This window comes from Atractosteus spatula, chromosome 11 (assembly GCF_055471065.1).
Source record: "Atractosteus spatula isolate fAtrSpa1 chromosome 11, fAtrSpa1.hap1, whole genome shotgun sequence".
Lineage (NCBI taxonomy): Eukaryota > Metazoa > Chordata > Actinopteri > Semionotiformes > Lepisosteidae > Atractosteus > Atractosteus spatula.
The window spans coordinates 30,743,336-30,769,801 of NC_142716.1; the positions used below are offsets into that span (position 1 = coordinate 30,743,336).

Consider the following 26,466-nt stretch of genomic DNA (forward strand, 5'->3'; position numbering starts at 1 on the left):
ACAAGCAAGAATAAAACAGCTTCTATTAATTAACCACTTCTGGACACTCCCAAAATGTATGTAAAAAAGATCCATACAGTACAGATTTTCACTACAAGCTTTTCACTACATTGACTGCATTCCTGGAGTTATTGTCATGTTTGAAGATGATTCCCTTTTCAACAAGATCTATTCCTGTGGAAATGGTATGGTGGATCAAAATATGTCTTTTTTGTATATGTTGGCATTCAGGGTCCCTTAGATGTTATGCAAATCCCTCAGACCACTGGCCGAGATGCATCCCCAAGTTATTGGTCCACCTTCATACTTCACTGTAGCTGTTGTACAGTGACTGTCATGCTAGTATAGTCTACTTTCAGATTGACTGCTGCCATTTCAGATTTTGACTTATCTGTATGTTTTCCATCATCCCAGTATTTCATATCTCAACCTCTTCTCAGCAAAAGTTCCTGAACAGGTTTATATCTATTGGGACCATTAGGTGCCTCATCTACTGTACATGCAATAAGATCACCCCCTAAGGATCATTTTAATGGACTACCACTTATTATACATAAATTTTGGCTTTATTTGTAACCACTTCTTTTGTCAACAGTATCGGTTTTACAGATTCCCCTCAGAATTCTTAAATACACAGTATATCACTAGGTGAAATGTATTGATAGTTTGCAATCGGTCAATAGGAGTGGCATTCGTTTGCCGAATCATTGGAAATACTACACATGCTTCTCAAATGTTATCCATCGTGTATGTTTCAGGCTCTAAAATATATGAATATATATTGTACTTAACTAGGTCTTCTTAATACCTATGTTAATTGTCAGGCCAACAATCACGTTGTGCAATTGTCTTATTACATCACTGTGTTTGTGATGTCTTTTACAAAAAGACATTATTCCATCATATGTACTTTTCATTATATACTTGTCCTCTCTGACATATTGTATACCTGTGTAGGTTTTTGGTTTCCATAATTACTCCTAATTATACAACTGTTTTGTATACATAAGGATGTATGTAGATAGAAAAAGTTATGAACATGTAGACTGCTAAATTGGATTGAGTCCCCATAAATATATATACATATTAATAGATAATAGATAAGTATTGACCCTTTTGTATGAGATAAGTACTGTATATCCATCTGTCGTCTTTACTTTTTCTCATTACGTTGAGTGAGTGTTCAAGAACCATAATTTACCAATACTGTATGTCTAATAATTGATTAAATGTAACACATTTTATCATTGTACAGTATACAATGCCTTGTCTGAGTCACATGACACATCTTCCGGTTTTTCATGGCTGACATCAGAGTGCTCAAAAGGAAATTCAATGCCTTTGAAAATGTTATACCCTTCTGTTTTGGGCTTTTCTTCAGCTTTATCCATAACTTTAAAATTAATTTAGATTTGCCACAACAAAGGTTTTGAATACTTATTGTATGCAGTCATGATTTCATATTAATTATCTAATTACTTTTATGTCTTTTGCTTTGAATGTGTTAAATAGGTTGTTAATGTAGCAAATATTAATTGCTACTTCTAACAGTCATGACTGCAAGCTTTAAAGAAAATGTGAAAACTCTGCAAGGGTCAGAATACTTTTGCAAGAAATTGTGCAATGTTTTGCAAAAAACATACTAAAATGATTGCTTTGTGTAATGATGTTTGAATACATCTTTCTAAATATATACATTTTATTTTTAAGGTATTCAAGAATTCCCAGATAATATTAAATGCTGTAAATGTCTAACAGTTGTGGAAGCCAGTGTCAATCCAATTACCAAGTGAGTACAATTATACTTTACACATATATGCAAGAAACAGTTTCTGTAACACTAGCTACAAAGAAACTCATCAATGTGCATTAGCATGTATCTTACAAGCAAGATCTGGGTTGTCACACTTTAGCCAATAGTTGTTCCAACTCATTGTGAAATGAAACAATGAAGAAATATATCTAGGCTTGTTGTGAAGTGCTTGTACACATTATTAAAGTCAAAACATTCCTGAAGACCTGCCTTTATGAAATCAGAATATCGAACCTGGCAATGAACATAAATACTGCATACCATTGTATTGGTTTGTGTGAATTTTCTGGCACAATGTTTAGCTGTAACAGTGAATTGAGTGAATTTACCTTGGCTATTAGGAACCAATTAACAGGAGTCTTCACAAGGATTTACAATACACAAAATACATTTTTTGCATTACATGCAGGACATATTAATCAATGGTGTTCAATGAAACATTTTTGAAGGAGGAGTAACCTATTCAGTAAACAGTTAATTTGCAACAGGAGAATGAATATCTGTACTTATTGTATGAATATGTACAGTACAAATACTTGAAATCCACCTACTTATGAATTGAAAGGTTGCATATACCATGTTACATGTCTATGGGAACAGTGAATTTTCAGTTAAACTATTTATCTTTATTTAAAATGTCCATACTTTATTTGGCCCATAAGCACTAACACAGTTTTCTTCATTTAATTGCTGAAAGTTCTCAAAGCCAATTGATTTCATTTTGGCAAGGGGAGATGTGTGTTATGGCGGACTCCATTTCCCAGATGAGTTCTGAGAAATAAATGAGTTCATGTAAATGAAAGGATATTAAAACAATCAGGTTGGCTTTAGAAAAGACATCTTAGCATGCAGGAAGTAGTAGTGTGCAATCTGGAAATGTCGCAAAGCAAACTTGGTTTAAGATGCTGAAACAGATTTTTCCAGCTCCATAATAAAGACAAAAAATTAAAAAAAGTTTGCGGACAAATTATGGAAAGACCTGCAATTGTGTTGGTGTAAAACCCTAATTAGAATATCTGTAATTAAATATATTTGTTCTATATATTGACTTAAAATTTAAACATATTTTAAGGCGTTAAACCTTGCAAAATTATGTGACAACATCATTTTAATAGTGTTGCAATTTTTTTTGCTTTTCTTTCTCCAGGCTACCAGACGGTTTCACCCAGCTTCTAAACCTAACCCAGCTCTTTTTAAATGATGCCTTCCTGGAGTATCTTCCTGCAAACTTTGGGAGGTAGGTTCTAATAGCTTAGATGTACAGTACTAGGCTATTCTGAAGACTGTACATATTTTAAGAGCACTACCATTTTGTAGTCTGATATTATCAAGATGGGCCTGCTTATCAGAACTGGTATAGGAGACCTCCTAGGAAAGGCAGGTTACTGCCATAAGTGGTGTTGTAAACCTTTAGGTGAAACTCTTCCCTCTGAACCAGAGCTTCAAAACACGTTTCCCAGTATGGGGAAGGGAGTACACTGAGCTATAGGAGATGCCATTTATCAAATGACATGTTAAGTCAGAGTTCTCTCTACTAGTCATTAAAGATCCCATGCACTGTTTACAAGATTAAAGGTGTTAACCCCAGAATCTTGGCAGTCCTCTCTAGGTTTGTACATTCTGGCATAGCTATACTATATGTCCTCCTTAATTTCACTTGTCTACTTGGTCTACTGTGTGTTGGGCTTCTGGCAGATAATGACTGCCTCACGTCACCCAGGTGGAAACTGCACTTCAGTGATGGATGAAGTGAGTCCCCTCCTATGTATAAAGCACTTTAGAATCCCTTGGATGAAAAGTACACTATAAATATAAGGTTTTATTCAAGTAATGAATACAGTAGTTTTCAAGTTGCACCCTCTTAATTTGCCCATTTTCAATTTAATGCTTCACAAGAATATATATCTCTTAATTTAAGATAAAACATTCTCAGTTTCACTCACTTTAGCAGGCCCACTAACAGGTTATTTACTGTGCATACCTGTGGCACGCAGGAATGAAGAGATGAATGTTGCTTGAATTATACACAGGCAGATGGGAGATCTTTGACTCTGTATTATTCCAGCCACCATCATCTCTCACCTAGTAAAAATCCATTCTTTTTCACTTTTCTGCCTCCAATTTACATGCATTCCTATAGAGAATTGGTTTTTGCATTTTACACATTTTTTTAGTTACATTATACAGTATGTTTTAGGCATTTATCTGTTTTATTTGGAACTACATGTATGTTGATGGTGCCTTTTTGTGTTTAAAGAATTCCAATTAAATTTATATCATCTGTGATGTGTATAGTCATTTGTCTTCTAGAAGAATTGGTTATTGGGACACTAACTTTGCAAATTTACTTACATTATTCTCAAGAAGATAATATAATCTATATTACTTTCTCATATAAGATACAGCCCTAAAATAAAAGCATTGTATTAAATGATTGTGGTGATAGAATGACAGGTTAAGACTTAAACCAAATGCACAAACCTTGACCTTGGTGTGCACAGTGCTGCTATGAGATCTCTTTTACCCATTAGGAAAAAACATTTTTTTAATCCCTGAGGTCCAATTTTGCAAACATGTCTTTTATGTAAATGCATTTGACAACAATCTTCAAGCAGGAAAACGAATAATTCAAGAGACAAATACTTTACATTTAATATGTTACAGAATGTATATATAGTACAATAGCTTATTGCAAGAACCTCACAGAATGTTCAACTAACTTCACTTGATAAATAGAAATATATTTTAACAACTCATTTTTAAGCAATGTGGCACTGTATTTTTTAAACTGTTCCATATTGGAAATTCTTGAAAGGCTGATTTACAGTATGTAGCTCACAAGTGGCCATCTGTCTTTATCTGTGCTACATGGAACATGTTTCAGGTGTTGCAGTGTATCTTTGAATTCTGAGAATGTGAATAACAGCTCTGTCTGTTACACAATGCTAAAAAGCAAAACTCTCTACAGAGATTTTTAAAGGTTTAATTATTAAAAATCAATCCTTTTCAGGTTTATGGTGTATTTTAAGAGCAAATTAATGTTCTATGTATCCATCATACTGTATGTATATATATATATTTGTCTTGTAAGATTGTAGGGCTTCTGTATGTACGGTAATAAGAGTACATCATCTTTCTCATGACACAAATATATTGTGAATAATGCATGCCTAAGGCTTCCATTAACATGGCTCGCCAAAGCTGCTCATATGGGGGAGGGGGGGTGTACCATATTGCTGTAAAAACAAAAAACACATTCCATTATTATTATAAAAATGACAATATAATAAATCTTATATTGGAACTCATGTTGAATACCAATGGCCCAGATGCGTCTCACTTTCTATTACACAGTGGACTGGTGGCAGTAGTTCTCAATATGGAATTTTTTGCATTGCCACAAAACAAAATTGTGCCAGTCACAGTGTGAAGATGCAGATCAGCTCTACAGCTTTTTTTGGTTATAGTTCTTTTTTTTTACTTATCACCAGTGAAAGGGCAGTGAATGTTTTTTAATTCTTACCTTTTTAATGTTAAAGTGAGAGGTGTAGAGAAAGGAGGGGCAGGGCTGAAAGAACTGAATTTTTTGTTACTCATGAACGGAGATGAGTGGACCTGAATCAAGTATTCAGAATCCTGAAAGCCATTAATGAGGTCAGCTCAACAAACTTTGTTAGAATCAACACTGAAACAAACTAAAAGACACAGGAGGAAACTCAGCCTTTAAAAGCGAGAACAGGAGGCATATGCAGTACAGGTATGTCTGGAATAGGCTGGTTGGCCATATTATCAAAGCCAATGCTCTGGTTTCTTTCAAGTATTTTATTAGGAAATGAACTGATGAGATCCATGGATCGTTAAGTTACTGAAAAACCTATCAAATTAGATGGGCCACAGTCTCTCCTCACATTCTTCATTTTCTGTTGTTATGGCACTATAATGGGAGCCGGTCCTGACTTCTGTGTAGTGCGTATTTAGGACCCTATGCAGACGGTATAATTCAAAAGTGACTGGAGAAGGGCTACAGGAAAAACATGGTGAGGAATAGAAGGGATGGTGAACAGGGGGCGGTGCCAACAATGATCAGGTGCACGGGGGGAGCACAGGCAAATAAGTCCAAAACAGTCCAAGGGAGAAGTCCAGCCACAGTCCAAAATCCCAAACCGGGTGATCCATCCAAGATGAGACGGGAGTAAAAACAAGAACAGGATCTGGGACTAGGAACTTAGAAACGGAGTGACAAAGCCAGGCGCTCTGAGCCCCAAACTCAGCTTGGTTAGGACGCCAATCGGAAAGCTATGCTTTCAAGCCACGGATGTAGGGCGACTTGATGCTAGGCGGGCCTCCGGGCGTCCGTCTTCCAATGCAGAGCCCTGAGCTTCTGGAGCACTGCATTTAAATAATATATAAAAAAGGGGCAGGTGAATGTGATAAGGAAACTAAAATACAAAAAGGACGGAGCACCCTCTAGAGGAGGGATGACAATCATGACAGGCACTGCACCAAGACCAGAAACAAACCTGAACTCAGGTGCTATCTCACTGCAGGCAATGCAAACAGCGTGTCTTCTTTTAGATGCCATATACAGTACATTCATCAGCTTCACACATGTGAATATTGGGTTTTGTTTATTTAGTTTACAACTATTCAAGAGTTTCATTCCTCTGAATTTTTGTTTCACTATTCTGCAGTATACAGTATATCAGAATCTTTTACAGTTTTCCTTATTTGTTTTCATGTTTCGAAATATGGTAGAGTGCAGAATCTCTCCTTTTCTCCTCAGGTAAACAAAACAAGAACTCTAACAAAAATTAACTGCATCCTGAAATGTATTCTTGAGGTAAAATATGGATTGGTGTTATTGTTGATGTTAAATTTCATAGTTTCACCCTTCTTTTCAACTTCTCTTTCAGACTTACCAAATTACGCATTTTGGAACTACGAGAAAATCACCTGAAAACATTACCAAAGTACGTTTTTTGTCTCTTCCTCTTTACTTCCTATGATACAGTTTTTCTTGCATTCCTGTGGTTTAGTAAGACAATAGTGCTAGTCATTCCTGAAATGCCTGTAGCCGTTCCAAGTTACTTGAAATCACTTATATCCCAGTCATTCAGGAAGCCAGTTCACTTCAACCTACACACCTCTAGCTTTAGAAACCTCTTTGTCTGTATGAGAACTAGTGATGCAGCAATGAATAGTGTCTTTTAATATTAGTAATGACAGTTGCTGAAGTGGCAAGGAATTAAATAAACTTGAGGTGTCTTCGCTGGCTCTATAATAATGCAACTATCCAGAATAAAGTATATACAGGTATAATGGCCAAACTTCCAAGATCTCATACTAGGATGTCAGAATGTTCTAAGGTTTTCTTTTTCTTTAACAAAGGCTTAAAGGCATGTCCCACATTTCAGTTAATCCTACATTCTTAACATTCTTTGTTCAATGATTGTGTGACTTCAATGTCTGTTTTGTAAAAAAAAACCTTCAGTCAATCATTTATCATTTTTATTGAGTTAATTTTAATTGCGAGCTCAAAGAACATTACAGCCATACAACTCTACTACAAGCATCTAAATGAAATGGTTGGAATTTAATTTTTAGATAAAACTTAATATACCCTTTGTTTTTTTACAGTGGCAGTATAAATATACAGTATATTCGAAGTCATTGAGTTCCCATAATTATAGATACATTTTTGCTTCATAAAAAGCACATTATAAGCCATTTCTGCTGATGGCCTTTCACACAGTTGTTTTCTAAAATATTTTTTCTACCATCCATTAGGGATTATGTCACTACATGGTCAAAGTCTGTAAAACCGGAAGCCTCTGGGATTTGTTCGTCCGACGCAAATGAAAAATAGCTTCAGAATTTGTCTTGGAGTTGGTGCAAGACAATTGGTCAGGTGACTAAGGGCAGCTGCTTATTCCTTCCAGTATTCTGGGGAATGTGGTCCTGACAAGAACCTCCATGTTGTCTGGGTTTACTGTTCTCTCATGGCCCCATGGCCCAGCTTCATATCCCATCACTAATATTTTGACTATTTTATTAATAAGATCTGAATATAGTATTCCATGGATGATGCAATTACACAAGTCCCACCTGGGTTTGGTGGATGTGTTGGTCAGCAATCCCATCCAGTTTAGATTGTGAGGTTTGTATGGTGTATACAGCTCATTCGCTGTCAGGATTTTATCACTATCTCTCAGGTGTACTCGAGTCTTGAGCCATACAACACCTTTACTACAGTAGTGTGAATTCCAGAGTGCCTAAAGGAAAGCCTATCATTATAAAAGATTTCAATCCTGGGTTATGTCACTAAAACAGACTCAGGTCAATTGAAATCTTTCACCCTTGCAATGTGATAAGACAAAGATGATTATGCTGCACGTTTCAATTAGAATTTGATTTGGGTGTTTCTCATTTCAAATTAAATGTCCATGTAGTCTGTCCAGCCCAGTACAACCCAGTACAAGTTAACCATTAATTGGTTTTCTAAATAGTGCTGAATCTAAAGCAGACATTTCTTTTTACTAAGTTCTATCCAGCTTCAATTGTTTGTGCAAAAAGTGCATTTTTGTCCACTAAAATTAGCTTTGTATCCTTTAAGCCTTTTATTCAATTAAAACATATATGCCCAAATTAAAGCATAAAAAACAGAAACTATCAGTTTCGCCTTGACAAGACATTAGTGAAATAAATGTATTGTGTGTAATATGTGTGTAATAATGAGATGCTTCATTTGTGTTTTTTTCTTCATTTGATTTTGAAATTAAAAGTGAAATAGCTGTAATGTAGTATATAATAGTATTGAAGGCAATGCACCAGAACAGATGATATTGTAACTTATTGCAGTTGAAATAAGTTGCACCATAAGCCCAAGAGAATGTTGCAGTTTGCACATGTACTTATAGACTTGCATATTCAGAGTAAGAATTCTGATTGAAACATTTATCATGTTCCCTGAGATATGATATGATATAATCCCAAAGATACAAGCAAAGTGAGAGTGTGTTTGTTTAACTGTGCAGAATATGAAACATTGCCCTTGAAATGTTTCAAAGAACACTCATTTCAAACCTTTGCTGAACTGCACTGTGGCTTCTTGCATCTCTACACACACATCCACAATTAAAAGAATATTGTTGAAAGATGAACATTGATTCATGTTTGAAGCAAAAGCTGAACAGTCGTTAAGGATGTAGAAGACAAGTCATGTCATTCTTACAAGTCATGTAAGAAATCCACTGCTGCTTAACAACATAGAATCTTAAAAAAAAAGTTTTACTTTGCAGTGTGTCACTGTTTTTCCCTAGTGTTTCCTTCTGCTCATTATTGATCAAAGACTTTGGAGGACAGCAGCCAATGAGAATTACTGCTGTGAGCCTGAAAGAAAGCAGCGATGGCTTCACCCTCCCACTGTGACACACGATGAAATTCAGTGCCCCCTTCAACTGTGCACACTCTTGCACCTCCCCACTTCAGTGATTTTTCTTTCCAGTTTGTCCTAAAGCAATATTATCTCAATTAAAATAAGACATTTGGAGCTGTATGTGTTGTAAGAATGAAGTGAGAACAGTGAAAATCATAAAGAAAAGGCACAATTTGCTCTTCCCAATTATCCCATACTTTCATTCATTGATCTTAAGGTTTGCCTTAACTGAGCAGTGGCTCATAAATTGGCAGGGCAGGTTCAACTGTAAACCTTGTTTACCTATAGTGTTATTCTGATTGTGAGCTGATTGTCTGATACAAATAATTTACAGGGCCGTGGTTATGTTTACTTTTTTTCCAAAATCCATGTTGCAAAGAGATGGTTTCTTTGTAATGTTTTATAATGATAAATGGAAACCCTTCAATAATCAATTAATTAATTTTATTTTTAAATAACTTATTGGATGCATCTGGAAGATCTACATCTTGGTTTAGTAAGTGAGATACTTCAAAATATAACACTTAATGCTCTGAAATCTGGATAATTCATACTATCAAGAGGCACATGATCAGACCCACACATACTGTACACGCGTACTCACTGTGCTCTTTGTAAAGTGTATTGAGATTTCTAAGTTTTCCAAGAATCAATCTCCTCTAGGTTTGATGTTGTGGGAGGTCTACCAAAGGAAAGATCTAAAAAGTGCAGGCTTTAATTATAATTAGTCTTGGTAGTCTTCGTACCAGGACATTAATCGTGGTAATTAGTATATGGTATTGCTTTTAAATTTAATTATTTGCTCTTACATGTTAAGAATTTATGATTTTTTTTCCTGAGGGCCCTTTTCACCCATCTGTTTTTGATCCAGACTACATCTGTTCATGTGTGTTTACAATCAATGCTATACAAGGAACATAAACTCATCTTACAATCAGAACAAAGAAAGCATAATAATAATAATATAGTAAAACAATCAACTACTTAATTCTCTGAAAGAAATGGACTTTGCTTTTTTGTGGAAATCCACCTGGAGATGTGCACCTTCAACACATTATTACACTAAGAATTACAGTAAGTGTCTTAAAAATTTTTAATCATCTTTCTGTGGCCTTGGCAAAGCTTGGACCTCTGTGTAAAAGCCTGGAAATGCAGCTAAACGACATCCCTCTGATAAAAGAAAACCCTCCAGGACTAAAACACGTAGAAGTATTGTTAGGGTGTGGAAGAAGGCCCCTAAGCAGAATCCTCTGAACTTAAAAGTACCAGCAGGAGTTTATCCAAAAATGTGGGTCAGGAGGTCAGGCCAGGGTCAAAAACCAGTAAATACACAATAATCCAAGTCGAGATCCAGAAGACAAAGTCAGAAACAAAGCCAGGGGTCAGAACCAAAAACCTAGAAATCTTGTATAAACAGGAAACAACGCAGCTCTAGCTAGGTAAAACCCAATACTGAGCAAGGGGTGTGTGTCAGTTTGGTTTAAGTAGGCAGGTGGAAGAAGGTGTGTCTGATTAGTTAATTGGAAACTGCACTGGAATTTGAAGGGGTTGATTAAGGGTGGCTAGTTCTCTGGGGCCATGACGTAACAAGAATATTTTAAAGCTGTGCTCATCCTGAACCTCCCTAATTATAAATGGTGCAGCCTGGCTCCTCTTCCTTTACTATTCCCCTTCTGCCCAAGACAATAGGTCAGAGGTCACTGTCCATCACCTAAAGAATGAAGAACTCGCAAGGTGAATATCACGATTATACCAATGACATCCAAAGCAAACACCAACTACTGTATGATTTCCTGTTACCTGTTCCTAGTAGACAACTTCATTTCATTGGATAGCTTGCTGGCTCACCTCTCTTCTCTCTCATCTCACCTGGCAGTTGGACTTTTCCAACCATGTGGCAGTAAGCAGTCAGATTCGGGATTTTAACTTTATTTCAAGACACAGACTGTTACGACCTTAAAAATACATACATAAATGTATGTATGTAAAAATACATAAATACTAGGGTCCCACCAAAAGAACAACACAAAACACAAAAAGAACACCCGAGAGATCGGACTTCCCCGAGAAAACAAATCAACTTTATTATACCAAAAAACCCAGGGAGGCAGAGATGCACATTTGTATTCCAACTGGGAGGGGAAAGACCTAAAAGCAAAACCTCGACAAACTAACTGGCTAAATAAATACACAACTAGATAAGCTAGAACCGGGAAAAAAAGGTGGTCATGCCTAACAATGCGGCCGTACCAAAAAAATGTCTTCCGCGTCCTACCCATATCTACACTAACTGACTACCCAAACCAAAAGCAAAAAAAGAAAAGTACATGTTTTTCCACCATCCCTAAAACACCACTCATCTAACCTCATTCACCATCTCAGATCTCTCAGTGTTCTCAGTGTAACATATTAATTGGCAGCACCTGGAGAACAAGGAGAAAACATGGAGGAAAAAAAATAACTCTCCAAATGAGGACCGTAACACAGACCAAGAGATTAAGTCAGTAAAGGTCAGACTTCTGCCCAAGATATTCTGATCAATAAAATTAGGACTATTAGACTCTTTTTGTCGGCATTCTGAATATCTGAGCATACTCAGTTAAAAGCTATAGACAGGACAATCCAAGTTTCTCCCACATATCTTACCTGCAGCTGGACTCAAGTGCTGTTCTAGGCTACACCAAGCAAAGCTTTCCCCTTTCTCTCTGCACTGGAACACTTCTGGCTGATGGATCTTTGACTCAAAGTTTGAATACCAAGCTTATATTGTTCGCATTACAATTCTCAAGAATTCTAAACACGTATTTGGTAGAGTTTAGTTCATGAAAGGAAATGCATATTTGCTGGGTTTGTCTTTGGGAATAAAGGTGATTAAACTATACAAGATCGATATAACCTATAAGGTAGACAGTGTCGTTTTATAGTTAATATATTTTATTTCTGATGTTATTCTGATTCAAAAATATATTCTGTTACTGTTGTTGGTTTGCTATGCGTGTTTTGGTGTTGTATCAATAAACTGTGCATTGTATATCTAGAATCTGTGGGTGAGATTGTAAGGTATTGTGTTTAATTCCTAATAGTAATCAAAGCACTTTCTAAACAATTTCTAATTGTTTCAGGAAATTAATGGCCCTCACATCACTGCAGTCGGAGCAGTCAATGTTTACCTCTCTTCTTTAGCTTTGTCATAACTAAAAAAATATTTTATACTCATATGCAGATTTCACTTTGAATCCCCTTCTTTAACTTTAGCTATCATTATTCTACTGTGTTTATAGGCTCAAGGTTGTACAAAAGTCTTCATATTTTTTTATTTTGCATTCATGTTTGAATAGATCTCCTCTGTGTTTCCCAAAAGAAGACATGTTTAAACTTTTCAGCAAATGTTTAGGCTGTAATTTTCTCTTTGAGATAAAACGCCTACTGCATGAGCTTGAGTTGGCAGGCGATTTTTTTGCAAAACTGTGCTATTGTGTCCATGCCGAGATCTCAAGCTCTCCCTTCTCATTTGCTGCAGGTCAATACACAGACTGACACAACTGGAGCGGTTAGACCTGGGCAGCAATGAATTCAGTGAGCTGGTAAGAAGGAAAACTTGTCATAATATCATTTTCACTTCAACATCTTAAGATGGGCATTCATGAACCATACTGTAAGTGGTGTGAAACATCAGCAGACCTATCAGTACAAACATGGTACTGGTTTGGTAGTGTTATTTAGTTTCTGACAAAATCATATACATACTGTATATAAGGTATTTTAATAGTATATTGTTACAGTATATACAGTACTTCAGCTGATGATAATGTGCAATCTTACACACGGTCTTTAATAAGCTGTTAGTTGTTTTTGTGTTAGACTAAGCAAACCTTGCTATTTGTACTTACTATATACGGTACTCTGAAGTTATTTTAATCTAATACAAACCAGTATGACTTATTCCTTCATTCATTTAATCTTTCTGATTATTCTCTAAACTTACAAATAAACATGACCTTCATATACTGTATGTTAGGACAAATCCTGGCCTTGTGGGGTCATGAATTTATCCTCTGCTAAGTTTTATATTGGGCACTTTCAGGGTTTATATAAAGTCTAGGGTTTGAAAACCTCTCTAAATATGTGGATCATGATGGTATTATGGGGAGAGGATGATCTCTACTTCTTTTAAACAAGAAAGGACATTTTTGCTTTGCATTTGAATTATGACCTGTTGTGTATTTTAACATACAGTATTCATTGACATGACTCATTTCCCATGTCTCCTAATAAGCAGCAGAGCTGATTTGTGATGAAGTTCACTTTATCCTGTTTCACATTGCATGGTTCTTTAATTTCTTAATGCCATGCCCAGGAATAAATTCAGATGGACAGATGTCTTCTGAAATTATTAAGTTCATTCAAAATAAGGCACAACATGGGGTATTTAATGCCCGGGAGACCACAGCATTCCAAACTACAGCTATGTGAGGGTCTGCTGAGGCTCTGAAGACTCTTGACTTTACTGTCACAAATTTCATTATTATTAATTGTTCCCTGAAAAGTTGTATTGATGGCAGAAGATATACTAAAATAGTCTTACTTGTTGTTTAAAGAGCAGTGTGATTACTCACATGTCCCCTGCTGAGCAGATGTTTGGAAAGTTCAGAAGCCATGTACTCCAATGACTCCTGAAGCCCAGGAAACCCTTCAAATTTTGAATTTAGTCCATGGCGTTCACATACTACCTTACAGCATTGGCCCTGATAATGCCCCAATTTACCTTTAATCCAGCAATGAGCATATGCCAGTAACCCCTTTACTTTGTCTTTTAAGATTGGCTATTTTTATACTCAAATGCACTTGAACTTATTGTTACTTATGGAGCATCACACTCTTGTGTACATTGGAAACTCCCTCTGACAGCCAGTAATTGTGAATTCAAGTTAGATTTATATGGGTCTTGCAGTATACTGTATGCTGCATCCACTCTGTAGCACAATCATTGCAGGGTTGTTTTTGATATCATTTAGTGATATTGTTTGGTACTAGTCTCTCCTGCCTTATTCCAGTATGTCATTTTGAACTTTATCTATAGTTGCTGCTGTCTGGCTGCATGTGGCCTCACTCCCTGTGCATTACTTGAGCAGCCAGTCACTTACTTTTTTATTGACTTTCTACAGCTTTTAGTACAGCAGGATCCTAGCTTTATTCAGGCCTGCAGAAATGGAAAATGCTCCATTAGAATTTTCACTGACGTCTTTCAGCTTTTGCTTTCGCTGGAGAAATGTCATATTAATACTGAGTCAATTTTACTTTTTTAATTCACTTTCAGCAGTGTCGGTAAAGTCAGCACCATTTTGTCTTCAATTATAAGTGACTAGAAAAAAAAATTCTCTACGTGACTATCACACAAATGGAGTAGAGTTTCAACAAATTCCAGTCTTCATTTCAAAATTATTTAATACATGCAGATCTTTTGATCTACTGTAAAAATATACGGTATATACATTTTAAATAAATGCAAATAAGAATAATTAAAATTCTATTCTTAATTTACTGTATGTGTAGTGCTTTTACAATGGCACTGCAATAATACTATTGAGAAAAGCTGCTTGAAATTCAATGACATCACAGCCAATCACCTTCAATTACATTTCACAGTTCACCTTTGGTGATTTCAAATTCTTCAAAATGAGCTTATGTACACATTACACATGAAAATTTATTTGGCAGTTTATTGTGGTAATAATACTAGAGTGAATTAAAACAGCTATCATTTGAAGCAAAGGAGAAGGGCAAAATTTTTGTCAAAATTGTCATTAATATACCAGGGGTCTGTAAGCAAAGTAAATCAGTGTAGGGATGATTTTGAGTGAAGTATTCAAATTTAAGGTGGGTCTGAGAAAGATTTAACACAGAGGAGAAGATAATCTCAAGTAAAGAATAACGTTCAGTGGCATTAAAAAGGCAAGGAAGACAGGAGACTACATTGTGTCCTAGAAATGCAGTTGTACAGATACAAATACAAAAATTACTATTAAATCAGTATCCTGTGGAAGTAGGAGGGATAAACTGTAAAGGAAAGAAAAGCAATGGACGTTAAATGGCTCAGAATTAGAAAAAAATGTTTGAAAACATTCACTCCTTCAAAGCTTGACAGTAATGAGGAAATTTCATTAAACCACTAAGACATTGCTGGGAAGTGTTGACTAAACATTTGCCCCCTTGTCCTCCTATTAAGTTTTTTAAGGCTGTGTCAGTGGTCAACAGAGCAGGGTCTTTGACACCTCCACAAGACATTTGAGTTAATATTTGACATGGCCAGACAAGAAAAATCACATTTGAAACATTGATTTCAACATACCCATAAAACATTAAATAGCATTTCATAGTCAAATATAGGAAACTTCAATTTAGCTAGAATTTTCTTCCATTTACCTTAGTTTTCTGTGCTCTTAAAATGGGGTTTTATCTAGAAAAGAAATCACAGCTTTGTCACTGAAACTTTTCTCAAATTCCACTGAATGGCTCATGGTTCTGGGTTTGTATGGATATACTATATGTACTGTATGCTTAAAGTGTGGAAATACAAAGGCATCTACTTACAGCCTCTCTACAGAAGAGAAGAACAGCACAGTTTAGTGGGTAGCTGAATGTATTGCCCAAAATCCTCAAGTGTGCTTTGGTATACGAATGTATTTTGCACGCCGCCATAATACCCTGGTTGGAGGCAGGTTACACCTACTGTAGTTGTTGAATTACTGAATAACTGTTGCTTTGCAATATTGTTCAAACTGCATGATTATTGTGTGTTGTTTGAGTGTCTTTTATGTTTATACTAGATCTGTGTGTGTTCCTTTCTGTCTAGGTACCACTCTCATTTGTCTTGTGTCTGCTACCCATGAGTGAGAAGGGGTGAGATAGTGGTGGGGTACTGAGTCATAGAGATGTACTGGACTATACCTCTAAATTGATGATAACGCCACTCCATGCTAATAAACTACTTTAGCCCCAAGCACAAACTGTAGTAAACGAAGCTGCTTTACCCTTTTAACAATCTTTTCAAAAGTATTGATCAATGAACAAAAAAGGAACCTTTTCACATCAGGAAGCTTTTGAAACCATGGAAGAGGGCACGTTGGTTAGAAAAAGCAGCACATGAAAGACAGATAAAAAGAGAAAGAATTGATTGTTTCAGCGTGGCGAGATTAATCTTTTATAATACTGCCTTCGTTTCCTGCCTTGGTGGAGGAATTTGCCAAGTGAAATGAAGGCCCTCTGTCACAGCCTGCAGTGTTCCCCATATCGCCTGCTGTTCATTAAAATCATTCGCTAGGCTGGTGTTTGCCTGCAGATTTCAACTGGCCTTCGGGTGTTTTGGAGGTGGTTTTAATGATTTGATATCTGGAAAAAATCTCGTAAGTGCCTACACAAAATTCTGGAATTTTAACAAAGAGCCATAAAAAAGTTCAGTCTGTTTAATTGGCTTAAGTAGAGACACAATTAAATATGCTACTGCTGTTGTTTCAAACCTCAAAATACCTAAACCACTGGCGTTCTGAGTAATGAAGCTGCCTAGGGTTATGTTTGCTGCAGAAATAGTTCCATATAAAAGGGATAATGTTTATGACAAACAACTGACTTAAATGTTCTTTAAGGAAAGCGTTTTAATTAAAGAGTTCCATTTGTTAAAGAGCAACAAATGGAATAAAATACAACTTATGTTTTCTATTGTTGAAATAATAATGTAACTAGCAATTGTGAATAGGAAGTAAGACACACACCTTGTGATATAAATGGAAGTGGTGGTTTTGCACACAGATGTACAGTATGTGCAACCCCAAACCTAACATTTAACTTAACTCTATCTAGAAGTCAACGATTGCCTATTCACAGACTTCTTAACACAATAGTGAAAAATAAGAGGATACTGAACAAAAGCTCAGCTCTCTACAAAATCCCTCCTCTGATCTTAGGGTGCTGCTGGATATACAGTCACAAATTATTAACTTGAATTAAAGTAACAATACAGGGGAGCCCCATAGTTTAAGTGCACAGTCATGCATTGGGAGTGCAATGAAACACAATTCACCACTGTTGCCAAAAGCCCATAATGTGCAAAGGAACAAGTAAAGGTAAGAAAAGAAACACAACATTTCGGCTATGGAGCCTGCTTCAGGTATGAGGGAGAGAGGAAAACTCGATTTCCTCTCCCCCTCAAACCTGATGAAGGCCCCACAGCTGAAATGTTGTGTCTCTTTTCTTTTCAGCATGAAATAGACCTTTACCTGTTCCTTTACAGTCTACGCATGCTGCTGCAGCTACCTACTTGAACTTCTTCGGCCCATAATGTGGTCTGCTAACTGCTTCAATACATGAATCCATTTATAAAAATAAAAAGCTTTTACCCAGATCCCTCACATAAATAGGCAACATAAAACAGCAACAACCAATACCAAATCTTTGAATGATTTACACACACAGTACATTTTCAGGGTCTGGGAAAAGGATAGATAATATACTGTAGCCCGCAATTTTGCATGGTGTCAATAAAGCAAAAATCAGAATTAAAAATGCACTTTTTGCTAACAAAATTGTATTTAAACAGTGTATATATTTACAGTTGGCTCGTGAGAATACATTTCTTTTAGAGATTTTGCAGTGATATACTATATAATTATTAGACAATTACCGCCATCTTGATGAAAGTATAATGTCATGTGCTAGTCTGACAAGTTTGATGAATGTACTAATGAAAGTGAGATGAAGTTATTGTTGTGAGTTTTAATTAGCAAGAGGTTCCACAGGATACTAGAAAATCTGCTTATGCTTGACAAAACAAGAGGAGTCTACAATTTTCTCCAAAATCATCTTTTCTTCCAGGCTTTTAATGACAATGAATGCTTCGAGCAGCCATCTCAGTGGGACAATTTTTGGAGAGCACACTTTTGACAGTATCTTTGCAAGAATAGGGAAACAGATTTAATATCAGAAGTATTTTGTTCTTTTTGTTATCATTATAGATCCAAATTACTTTTTTGGGAAATTTCAATCAACAGAAAGTTTTCTCAGAAAGAAGTGTTTCAGTCCCTTTAAAATGTTATTCAGTGTCCTTACTTTTCTTAAACACATTCACACATTCATATTTCAGTGTACTGCCAATATTCCATTTGTGTGCTGTATGACAAAAAAAACAAAAAATATTTTGTGATATTCTTTCCAATTTTTAAAAGATCAATTCTAGCCTTATTTTTGCTTTGAAAAAAAAAGTATGTTCTAATCTATTCTACTCTTGCTTTCTCAGCAGAAGTCATAATCATAAACATAGCTACTGTAGTGCTGGGTAACTATTTCACCTCTTTCAGCCTGGTTTCATTTTGAGAATATTTAAAAAATGAAAAGAGTATCGGCTTTGCCTCAAGAAAGCAATTTTTCTACAGCATCTGTTGGACCTAATTTCACAATTACTTTGGACAAGTGCCACAAAGGGAAGGCAGAAGCCTTTTAATTAGTATCATATGGGGGCTTGAAGAGATTTAAGAAATGGCCTTGATAATGTCTTTTGGCAATATACTATACGTGTCTGCAGCCACTTAATTTCCTTACACTTATTGTGTGCTCTGAATTTGAAATTGACTCCTTTGAAGAAAGGTTACAAAAACTTAAAAGTGCTTTGAAATAAATAAATGCATCAGCCTTTTCAAAAGCTATCACAATGATCTGAAAGATAAGAAATAACTCAGCCTTCATTCATCAATTCCTTTTTCACTTGACTGTTGGATGTTAGATAAAAAGCTGAAACTCAGCGAGGGCCATTTCCAGTTTATGTCACGAGCCACTCTTTCCACAGTGATTGAGAGGGCACAGCACTTCAAATTGATCTGTTCCACACCATTAAAGACACAGAGCAGACCTGTCATTCAGACTTACAGAACATATTCTTTATTGCTGAAAACCATTTTTTAATATCTTGGTCTGGTGAAGAGTGAAGAAAAGAGAAACTTAAATATCACAAAAACGTAATTGACTTCTCTTACACAGGGTCATGCCTCTGTTGAATCTTATAAATGAAAAGAGATCCAAAGAAAACTAGTTTAAGTTTGAATTTAGCAGTTTGGTTTTGCAAGTGAGTTTGTTTCCTTGTTTAGTGGAACAGGTACAGCAATACTGATTTAAAAAGATTTGTACAGACTGGACTACCCCTTTCATCTCTTATTGTGCATTACTAAATAATTGAATGGCTTAGTAAAACACAGTAAAGCTGAAAATGTCTGTTTGCATGACACTGGGAGAAAACAAAACTAAATAAAACTACACTCTGGGAAATGTTTTATTATTTTATTAATTTATTAATAGTTTTATTAATTAAGGGTGAATGCGTGATATTTCGATGAATCCGTCATATTAAGAAATTTTACTGTTTCTAAAAAGTCTCTTTGAACTTGTTTTCCTAATATTATACTGTAGAAATGTAATATAGTCTATAGTGATTTTCATCAATATTTAAGTAGTTTTAATTAGTCATTCGTGTTTAATTTGTCTATATCTTAAATCAACAGTAAAAAGAGGTATTTAAGTAATTATCTCACTAGTAAGAACTTTTGGAAACACTGTAGTTAACACAATTAAGTGTTGCAAGTAGAAAATATTTTGGTTGTCATTTTTAAAGCCACTCTTATGTGTACATGAGCATTTGTTATTTGTAAAACTCTCCACAAACTACTGGGGTTAGTCTAGTGTTTTTCTCCTCGGTTGTCACAGTGAGCACTAATGATGAATGGGGTAATCTCAGCAGTCAACACTCCTATCGTTTAAGCTTTTTTAAACTGTATATTTTATAAGTCTATCAGAGCATTGCTGTCTCACAGTCCTGGGACCCTGGGTTCAATTCTGTACTTATACGTTTCAACGCTCTTATATTTTCCAATCTCCTTAATCTCCTTTTCGTCAAGTCTCTTTAGTTACGTCTCTAGCCAGTCCCGCTGGCTTAACACACTCGCACCGTCATTTCACAGTTACACACATACATGCCGGCACACAAATTCATAAAACACACATACACATCGAGAATATATTTTTCTCTTCGTACTAGAATGTGCTGTATTCTTGTTTCACTTCTACATGAATCCTTTTAATTCCTGAAGCGCACTCCAGGTTCGCTGCATTCCTAATTTCGGATGCGGTACTTCTTTAGCCCACCGGTCAATATCTTCCGGTTTTGGATTTGATCGTATAGGGGAATCAGGGAAGGTAGGTGCGAGTGTGGACCCCTCGACAGGGTGCGAGACAGTTAGAGTGACGCTGTCATAAACAGTCCCAGCCCCCGCTACATCAAGTACCTTCCCACTTTGGGTGAGAGTACAGATCTGCGGGCGCCCTCCCTTTAAGAGGGGAGTCCCTGTTCCGTCTCTATCACACTCGTACCAGGTGTCATCCCACTCAGACCCCCCGTCTCCATATGGTCACTGTGGAAATTGATCCCAATTATTTTCATTTCCTGCCTGTCTGTTCCCCTATGGGAGAGCAGGATATAATTTAGTTGACGGTTGTAACACATTAACTAGTGCAGTGTGACCAGGAACTAATTCTTCCTTTAGTTTCTGATTCTCCTGCACTGCCTCTTTTCGCTTTTGTTCATACTCTTTCGTAGCGAGTAAAGTATCTTTTCTTTCGGGTTTTTGTTTTTCCCGTAAACACACTTTTAAGTAGTCACATCCCAATTTCTCTTTTTTTTTTCTCATGTCGGCCGTACACCAGGGTGGTAGCTACATCCTTGAGCTTTTGCCAATCAATACGCATATGCTTTCTTTACAGGCGTCTTCGCCCCAAACTCCCTCTGACAAACTCAGCTTTTCCCATATTTTTCTCCTTCTTTTCCGTCAACTTGCACTTTTCCGATATATAAACAGACCCTTCCACCACTTTCTCAAAACACCAGTTAGCACACATGTTCGGTCTCTTTAAGAGTTACTTTGTTGTGTGTGAGGTAACAGCTCATACAGTAGGGGGATGCTTTTACTTGAAAATCCTGTGCATTACTGCACTCATTCAGCTAAGGGCGTCTGTTACCTCCAGATCTAAATGCCTCTCAGAGCCTTTAGAGAGGACTTACCCAGCACTGTTCACAGGCAAGGAACGAGACCTCGAAAACCCCCTTTCTCGATCAGTAATTCACCATCCCCAGAACGCCAGCATCGCTGCTTTTGCCCTGGGGTGGACTTACACTGAGCTCAATCAGGGCGATTCCTGGGTCTCAACGTCCTTTAAATCCTGCTACTTAGTGCTTTGCTCTTTTATTATGAGGTGTGTTTATGTATCGTGCGTGTGTATGTGTTCACAAACAAGAAATACACCAGAAACATACATCTATATCTACGTCTCCCTTTAAACGGAGGAAAACACGAAAAACATATATGTATCATCTACGTCTTCCCTGTTCCCTTTAAAACAAAACAAAAAGCCACACCATGCCTATCCGTGCACGATCAAGGCGTAGCTACTCTCAGGACCCAATCCTGAATTATACATGCATTCAAAGCACCACTCAAGCCTCAGAACTCCGGGCGCAATTAAGGCCCACACCAGTCCTGGATTACGTGCCTACCTTAAGGCACCACTCAGCTTCAGAGCCCCGGGCTCAATTAAGGCCCACACCGATCCTGAGCCTCAGGTCCAAACCCGTTCAAAAACCCCGTGCAATTAAGGCATATACCCGACACCAGTTTCATACGTGCAATTAAGGCATATACTCAACACCCAGTTTCATACTGTACCTGCAATTACGGCATACACCCGACACCAGTTTCATACCTGCAATTAAGGCATACACCCGACACCAGTTTCGAACGCCTGTACACAGTACCACGAATCACCGCCTGCCAGACCAACTTCTGGGCTTAGAGCAAACCACCCATTACATACACCGGTGTCTTCCCCGGGCCAGAGGTATCCAGGAACTCACGTTTACTCCGTCATCTCGGGCGATTCTCGCAGGGAGCAGAGACTTCCCAATCGGTCAGAGAGAGTCGGGACTTTTTTTTTAAAAAGAGGAGTCCTTACCTCTTAGTAATGTGCGCGCTGACCGTCTCTCCTGCCGATGGGAAGTTCTGCGCCTTCTGGAGCATCCTGTCGACTACGCCAAATTGTTGTAACAGAAAGAATAAGGTTCTGGATCCCGAGATGAAGTTAAACAGATGAGTTTATTGCATGCAAGGAACAATAATGCCGAAGTCTTGTTTCCCGCAAGAAACAACAAAACCGAAGTATTGTTCGATGTGCCGGTACAAACTTTTGGGTTATATAGTATCTTCTTTTCTGTTTCTGACGTCACTCGGTCTGATGGTAAAGAGGGGGTTCATGGTATTTGGCCAGTTAAGAGATCCTGGCCAAATGGTCAGTTTAAGATTACACCCAGGGGGGTTCCTAGCTTGCATCTGGAATCTTTATCAGTTAACCCCCTTTCCTGCCATAAACTCCAGCTTGTGATTTAGAAGTCTAAACCTCATACAGAAAGGATTTAATTAAAACCCCCTCTGCAGGGGACGTTTAAATACTGGAACTATTTTAAACGGCAATTTTTTACATTTAAACAGGATAAGTTTGTTTTGATGCTCAGCGTGTGTGTACTGTATATATTAACACATTTTTTCATGTGAGCAGGATCAGTACAACTCAAGTGGCAAAAGTTGTCAGATTTTTTTCCTGTTACCACAGTTCAGTAATGCATGCTTGAGTAACAAAGCATGTCATATATATTATGGAGATCTGCAGTAAATCCTCTTAATGAAAAGGTTCACATTGCAGGAACTGTAGATTTGTGGCCTATTCAGCTGTGCAGACAGCATTAGTAAGTGTGTCTTCAATGATTTAAGACAAGCCATACATTTCATGTTTATATGTTGGAAAATTCAAATTGTGAGATTCATTACTATAAATGCATTTTGTATAAGGTAGACATTTATCTTCGATTTGAAAACAGTGTCTGCTCAGCAATAGAACCATTGGCTTTTGTATTGGGCCTTTGCTTTGTCAACGTTAATAAGCGCGTGTTCTCAAGTACAAGCCTCTTTTCACTGTTTCAGCCTGAAGTCCTGGAGCAAATACAGAACCTAAAGGAGATGTGGATGGATAACAACTCACTGCAGACATTACCGGGGGTAGGAAAGTTCTCCTTTCCAATCAACTGTCTTTGTAATACTTAAATTTGATGCACCTGTACTGTGACATTCTGAACATTTTGACACATTTTTTTCATCCAGTACAACTTGGTTCATTTTACTTTTTTTAGATTCCCTTATTTCTCTTGGACTTGTTTTATATGTTCCTGCTTTGGCTCAGAGTATACAGTATGAATTCCAGTCATTAAATCCTAAAAATTCACAGTTGAGAAGTTCATAACTTAAGACAATATGCTGGTATATCTATTAAGAAATTCCTTTCAGAGTAAACTGTAAAAATGCTGGACTGGAGAATACAAAAATGGGACCCTGCATTTGTTTTCCTGATTTGTAATTTAATTTTTTTTAAGATTCAAGTTTAATAAAATTATGTTTTCTCAGGATTGCTTTGACATTAAATACAAGAGTTTTGTATTGCAGTCTGCAGTGGCTACAAGAACTTCTCTTCTCCACCATACAACCCTCAATCCCTTAATTAATCTTATTTACTGAGCTGGATGTGCTCAAGCTCTTGAATTTAAGCTGCATTTCCTCTAAATATGTTAGGCCTAGGGGGAAGTGTAAATATATCTAAATGATTATATAATTCAACAAATTGAAATTTAGGTGGGAGAAAATGCAGATGAAATTGCCATTCTACAGGAGATGACTCATATTCCTTTTTTAATATTTATATATACTATTACCATTAATTGAAGATTACTAGGTCCAGACCAAATAAAAATCTCATTCCGCTTGACTATCACATTTTATAAGCTCAGTGCATGATGGGAGATTTTTGTACAAGAGACTTCTGGAAAACATAATCCCCACTTTTTATAGGGGATTGGCAGTAAGATCAAATATTAAATTTGATCAGACCTTAGGTCTGATCCAGATTTTATATGTAGCGTCTTGTTTTCTTGTTTTAGTTTATGTTACAAAACAGATATAACTAAATAATTCATACATTTACTATACAGTATGTGTTGATGTGTTACCATGACTACAGGAGTAAGTGAAAATTTTAATCACAACTGGGGACTCCATTCATCAAACTCCATTCATCAAGAATCGCAACATAGCAGGTTCTCTTGTTTTTTTTTGTAAATAATCAGGAACTCAATAAGGCCTTTACTGCAATTTCTTTCATAAATTGAACTACAGTATTCACCTCCTATTGGTATAAGAAACATTAAACACCTAGATCCTGACAACTGTATATTGTACAATGAGTATCTGATGTAGTAGCAGAAATTTCTAAAGAAGTGCTTTCCTATATGATGCTGCGTTATCTTTTGTGTAAAACTGCTTTTATACAATGTGTTTCTACAATGTCAATGAACTGTAGTATAAGATATCATTAAATAATGGAATCACTTAAGTAGTGTACTGTATATGTAAAATTTAAACTTTTTTTTAAAACCACAAATCTGCATTCACCACTATTTATGATCAGAGTGACTTACAACTGATCATACACAACCGAGTGTAACTGTGATTGAGGTCTTGCATATTCCAAATAGTTTGACTTAATGTTAACAAAATGAAAAAGCTAAGTCAGTAAGTGGCTACTGTGATCAATAATAAAAAGCAGATTCTAAAGAAAGGTCTTTCCCACACCATATCCACAGGGCAACCAAAACATGTATGCTTCTAACTCTGACGGTCAGATCCCTAAATAAGCCCTGTTGTTTTTTCCCCCTTCTAATGAAGTCTATAGGGAAACTGAAGCAGCTGACATACTTGGATATGTCCAAGAACAGGATAGAAACCATTGACATGGAGATCTCTGGCTGTGAATGCCTGGAAGATCTCCTTCTCTCCTCCAACATGCTACAGCAGCTGCCTGACTCCATAGGTAAGGTGATGTTGCTTTAGTACTGTCTCCCACATGCCTTACCCGTTTTCCATGACCTTGTGCTGTGCCTCGGGAGGTGTGATAGAAAAGATGGAAACAACAACAAACTTTGTACTGCATTGCAATCTGCTTTATTCTGGATCTTTTATAATTGAATGCCTCTTTTGTAATTTGGTCTTTTTTTGCATGACCCCAAATTTCTGATATAAGACAGAATAGAACCAAACAGAAACAGAATAGAAGCCATTGCCTGTCCCGTACCGTGTTTTAGGCTTACTATACCAGAAAAAAAGGCTGAAACTGGTACAGTAATTTGAAAGATAAGTATTAATTGAAATCGCGCCATGTTTGCTGGTCTTGACATTTTGCATTCTCAGAGATTTTGTTCTGAATGCCTGAAATGCCACAGTAGTGCAAAAGACTGTTGATTCACATCACCATACTTCATACTGTGATTATATAGAGTCATGAAGCCATCAGCACTCAGAGCTTCAGGGCTTTACATTCCAGTGATGCAGGATTAGAAATATACTTGTGCTCTCAAGCATCAGCTACAGCAGAAAATTTGGGGCTGAATACAGTAAGTGACTGGAATATTTTTTTTAAAAAAGTGGAGAAAATAATTTTATTACTCTGATCAAATGGACATTTAATGTCACTTTATATTGTATAGATATCAATAAAAAGATCTATGGAGTATAAATCAATTTAATTGATTTTCCACAATATTTTTCATTTCTACAATGCATAGTGTATTTGTATAAATAATAATAAATGTGCTTTTCTTACTATATGTTACAAACCTTTAATAATCATTCATAGTAATGTAAATTGTTTAACAAACAGCAATGTATTAAGCATACTGTACTGTTCTGGTTCATAAATAAAACCTGCATACTCATGTTTAGATAACTCAATCAATCATTCAATCAATCACTTAATCAATGATTTGTTATCGCACCCTATACAACAATTTGCTATAGAGGGGTTTCAAGAATTATACTGTAGATGACAGTATTGTACAGCAACAGCTGACTGTACCCATCATGTGGCCACATAGAGGAGGAAAACAAAAAGTCCCAGTGGGAGAAAATAAACCACTGTGGGTCCCAGGTTCCCCTCCAAACAATGAGTTAGTGATACATGATAGTGACAAATTCCTAGGTTGTCCATCTTCAAATATCCAAGAAGGCCGTAGATAAATAAAAAGATGGGA

The 26,466-nt window shown here is 36.6% G+C and overlaps 1 protein-coding gene across 1 annotated transcript in view; it reads left to right on the plus strand.

Moving 5' to 3' along the window:
• The window catches only part of lrrc7 (leucine rich repeat containing 7), a 97,233-nt gene that overhangs the window by 9,956 nt on the left and 60,811 nt on the right, over positions 1-26,466 (plus strand). The window contains exons 4-9 of the mRNA XM_088928155.1: positions 1,711-1,789; positions 2,961-3,050; positions 6,727-6,783; positions 12,769-12,832; positions 23,315-23,389; positions 25,106-25,250. Coding sequence (XP_088784281.1) covers positions 1,711-1,789; positions 2,961-3,050; positions 6,727-6,783; positions 12,769-12,832; positions 23,315-23,389; positions 25,106-25,250 — 510 coding nt within the window. The remainder of the gene's footprint in view (positions 1-1,710; positions 1,790-2,960; positions 3,051-6,726; positions 6,784-12,768; positions 12,833-23,314; positions 23,390-25,105; positions 25,251-26,466) is intronic.